The sequence below is a fragment of the Arachis hypogaea genome, chromosome 8 (assembly GCF_003086295.3).
Source record: "Arachis hypogaea cultivar Tifrunner chromosome 8, arahy.Tifrunner.gnm2.J5K5, whole genome shotgun sequence".
NCBI classification, from domain to species: domain Eukaryota; kingdom Viridiplantae; phylum Streptophyta; class Magnoliopsida; order Fabales; family Fabaceae; genus Arachis; species Arachis hypogaea.
In genome coordinates this window covers 15,617,325-15,620,636 of record NC_092043.1, presented here as the reverse complement: position 1 = coordinate 15,620,636, position 3,312 = coordinate 15,617,325, and the positions used below count along the sequence as shown (strand labels likewise).

Genomic DNA, 3,312 nt, shown 5'->3' with positions numbered 1-3,312 from the left:
TTTACATTGGGTCATAGCTAAACCAAAAAAAAAGCATAATATCGTCAGCCGTCAGTCATGTTGATTCCTTAGAAATTTGTTCAGTTGGTGTTATTGTTTTGGGGGTCTTCCTGAGCTGGTGCTACTTGCGGTGTGCTAGATTGTCCTTGAGTCAGTGGTGCCGGTGGCCTGAAGATCTTCTGCTTTGGTCTGAATTTTGAAGGTTTAGGGCGAGAAGTGTTGTTAACCATCGATGGAACCTTGCCTGGAACTTTACTTGGAGGGGTTGTTGTTGGGGCGGGTGGCCTGAATGGAGTGACTGTTGCTCCCGGAGTTGGTATCACAAGTGTGGATCTAGTAAATCTGGATGGAGCTGGTGCAACATTTGCAGGGTTTGGTGCAGCTGCACTCGTAACCTGCACGCAATAGCAGACCAAAACATGGGGTAAAAATAAAGCACATCAACTGGTTTCAAACAAGTCATATATCTAATTGATCACAAAGACAAGAAACTAAATAGTTACAGTAGTTGGTTGTTGCAGGGGTGTTGTATTGCTTGGATGGCTACTTGAAGAATCCTGGAGAGTTAATGAACATGATCAATAAGCATGATAATAAGACAGATGAGTCCCCTAGGTTTTCTATACTAAGACATATTGATCCTTGAGGAATTCCATACTAATACTCATTAATCCCTATCCTATTAGATAGTAAGACAGATCAGTCCCTGATAAAGTTATTTCTAACTCAGCAATTCCACAAGAGTGTGTTCTTCAAACCAGAAATAGGGAATGCAAACTTACCCCAGCAGTTGGAGCTGACTGTGACAAAGGAAGCACAACCAGTTGTTGAGAGCTGCCTCCTTCTTTCTTCTTAGGCTTCTTTGTTTTCGGCTTCCAATTGGGGTTTGATGGAGCTCTTTTGCAGGTTTTGTAGTTGTGGCCCTTTTCACCACACTTACTGCAAGCCACGGAGAATGACTTCTTCAATTTTCCCCCTTGCATCAATGGCTCAGCAGGATCTTTCTGTCTGTTGTGAACTTTTGGCCGGCCAATAGGCCTCTTGATGATGGGGGGTTCTGGTTGTGAGTATTCAGTTCGGGGCCAGAATTCTGCATTCGGGACTGGTTTGATGCAATGTGAGTAAGTCTTCTTGATTGATTCCATACACAACCAGGGGTGCACGTAATCTTATGCCCTGTCACGCCTTTTCATTATAGCAGCAAGTGCATGTGTGCATGGCATTCCTACCCAAAAAATGTATTCAGGCTTAACTCAGAGTATAGAATAGGTAAATTACATGTGAACAAACAGTTAACAATTATAGGTGAACAAACAATTACCAGTAAGTTGCCATCGATTGCAGGAGCATGTGTACTTAATCAGGTCCACATCAACCTTGACTCCTTTGCGGCTCACCTCAAACCTTTTTCTTTCATTATCTCCAACCCACTCTGCCACCTACTTTGTGCTAAGAGTCAGTAATTTTTCCATCCGTTTTTGCTGCACTGGTGCTAGTTTACCAGGGTGATTTTCCAACACTCGCTTGTGGTTTACCATCCTCCTCATCAGGTAACACCTGATCTCTTCACACATAGTGAGGATTGGCTTGCAGCGATAGTTAACGATTTTGGCATTGAACACCTCACACATGTTGTTGGTGAGGTTATCAACTTTCGGGCCATGTGAAAAATAAGCCTTGACCCATGTCTCTGGCTCAAACTTGGAGAGGTATTCCCAAGCCCCCTGATTCACTGCCTTCAGCCCTTCCATACAGTCTTTGAACTCTGCAACTGTTGTGCATCTGGCACACTCCCAGACAACCTCTCTTATGTATAGATCTTTGAATCTATTAACGAAGTTCTTCCACATGTGCATCACGCAATTCATGTGCCTGGCTTTTGGCATGACTTCCTTTAAGGCAGGGAGTAAACCCTGCATTGAACATGAGCAGCCAACATTTACAACTCAGCAAATATATAGTAAGTGTGCAAGAATGAACCAATAAAACATCAAACCTTTTGTTGATCTGAAATGAAGTTCCAGCCATGGTTTGCGTCGTCTCCTATGTCTGCCTGAAGGTTAGTGAGGAACCATTTCCAGGCATCCTTCGTCTCAGCCCTGACGACCCCATATGCAACCACATAAAATTGGTTGTTTGCGTCTTGGGCAACTGCTGATAGAAGCCACCCCATGTAGTATGTCTTGAGAAAGCATCCATCCAGGTGCAGCAAAGGCCTACACCCTTCCTTGAACCCTCGCTTACAGGCATCTAAGCATATGTATATCTTGTCGAAAACAGGGGGAGCTTCTGGAAGTATCATAAGTTCCAGCCTTGCAGTAGATCCTGGATTAGAACTTAAAATCTGCTCACAATAATTCCTTGTCCTCTTGTATTGTTCCTTCTCGTTTCCCATAATCTTATCCCTGGCCTCAACCACTGCTCTATACACCATTTTAGGATGGGGAGCAAGAGAAAATTCCTCCCTTAGGAACTCAGTTGCCTCCCTAGTAGTCATGTGTGGTTGGGTAGCCATCCTCTTCACAATTTTCTTGCTGATCCAATGCTGGTCTGCTGCGTTACTCCCTAAATCCCTTGCACAACTATGCTCTGGCTGGTAGGTCTTAATTTGGTAACATTGTAGAGTTTTGTTGTAAGAAAGATGAACCAAGAAATTGTATTCTTCATCCTTGCAGCCCACTCTCACTCTCTCCTTATCATTCTTGATCCACTTAACCTCCATACCTTCAGCAATGAATGAGTCCTTCACCACATCTTTAAACCGTTCAACACTTGCAAACCTCATCCCTAACTCAAATCTGCCCTAACCATGAGCATAGTCATCGTCAAACTCTGGAAACTTGTGGCCTTCACCTTCATCATCGGATCCCATAGGTGTGTGCAAGTCCTCCGACTCGTACTCAAATATGATTTCCTCAGGCTCTGTGGGGACTTCACTTACATAGTATCTCCATGCATTATCCACTCCTGGCCTATTACCACCACCTCCTCCATCACTAGGCCCAGCAGCAGACCCTAAACCAGCTTCACCAGCTGCCCCCTTTTTTCCCTGACCGCTATCTTCTCCAGTTGGATGCTCCCTTTTACCATCTTGCACCTTCTTTGTGAATTTCTTCTTGGGGGTTATCACCTTCTTTCTTGGCTCCCTTACTCTTTTCCTCTTGCCACCAACAGCCCCTTTACTACTCTCAGAATCACTTCCATCACTCTCCAACCCAGCTGGTGGAGGTTTATATAATACATCTTCGGTGCTCTCATACCCATCATCCGATGAAGAGGATGTCTTCAATTCCTTTAATATTTCATCCACAT

General features: G+C 44.2%; 1 protein-coding gene across 1 annotated transcript; it reads right to left on the bottom strand.

The window, feature by feature from the left end:
- Positions 1-1,169: 1,169 nt before the first annotated feature.
- Positions 1,170-2,785, bottom strand: LOC112705048 (uncharacterized). Its single transcript, XM_025755906.1, has 4 exons — positions 1,997-2,785; positions 1,536-1,913; positions 1,322-1,439; positions 1,170-1,225 (listed from the first exon to the last, which is right to left on the bottom strand). Exons 1-4 carry the CDS (start codon positions 2,783-2,785, stop codon positions 1,170-1,172), a joined length of 1,341 nt encoding a protein of 446 aa, XP_025611691.1.
- Between the last annotated feature and the right edge of the window lie 527 nt (positions 2,786-3,312).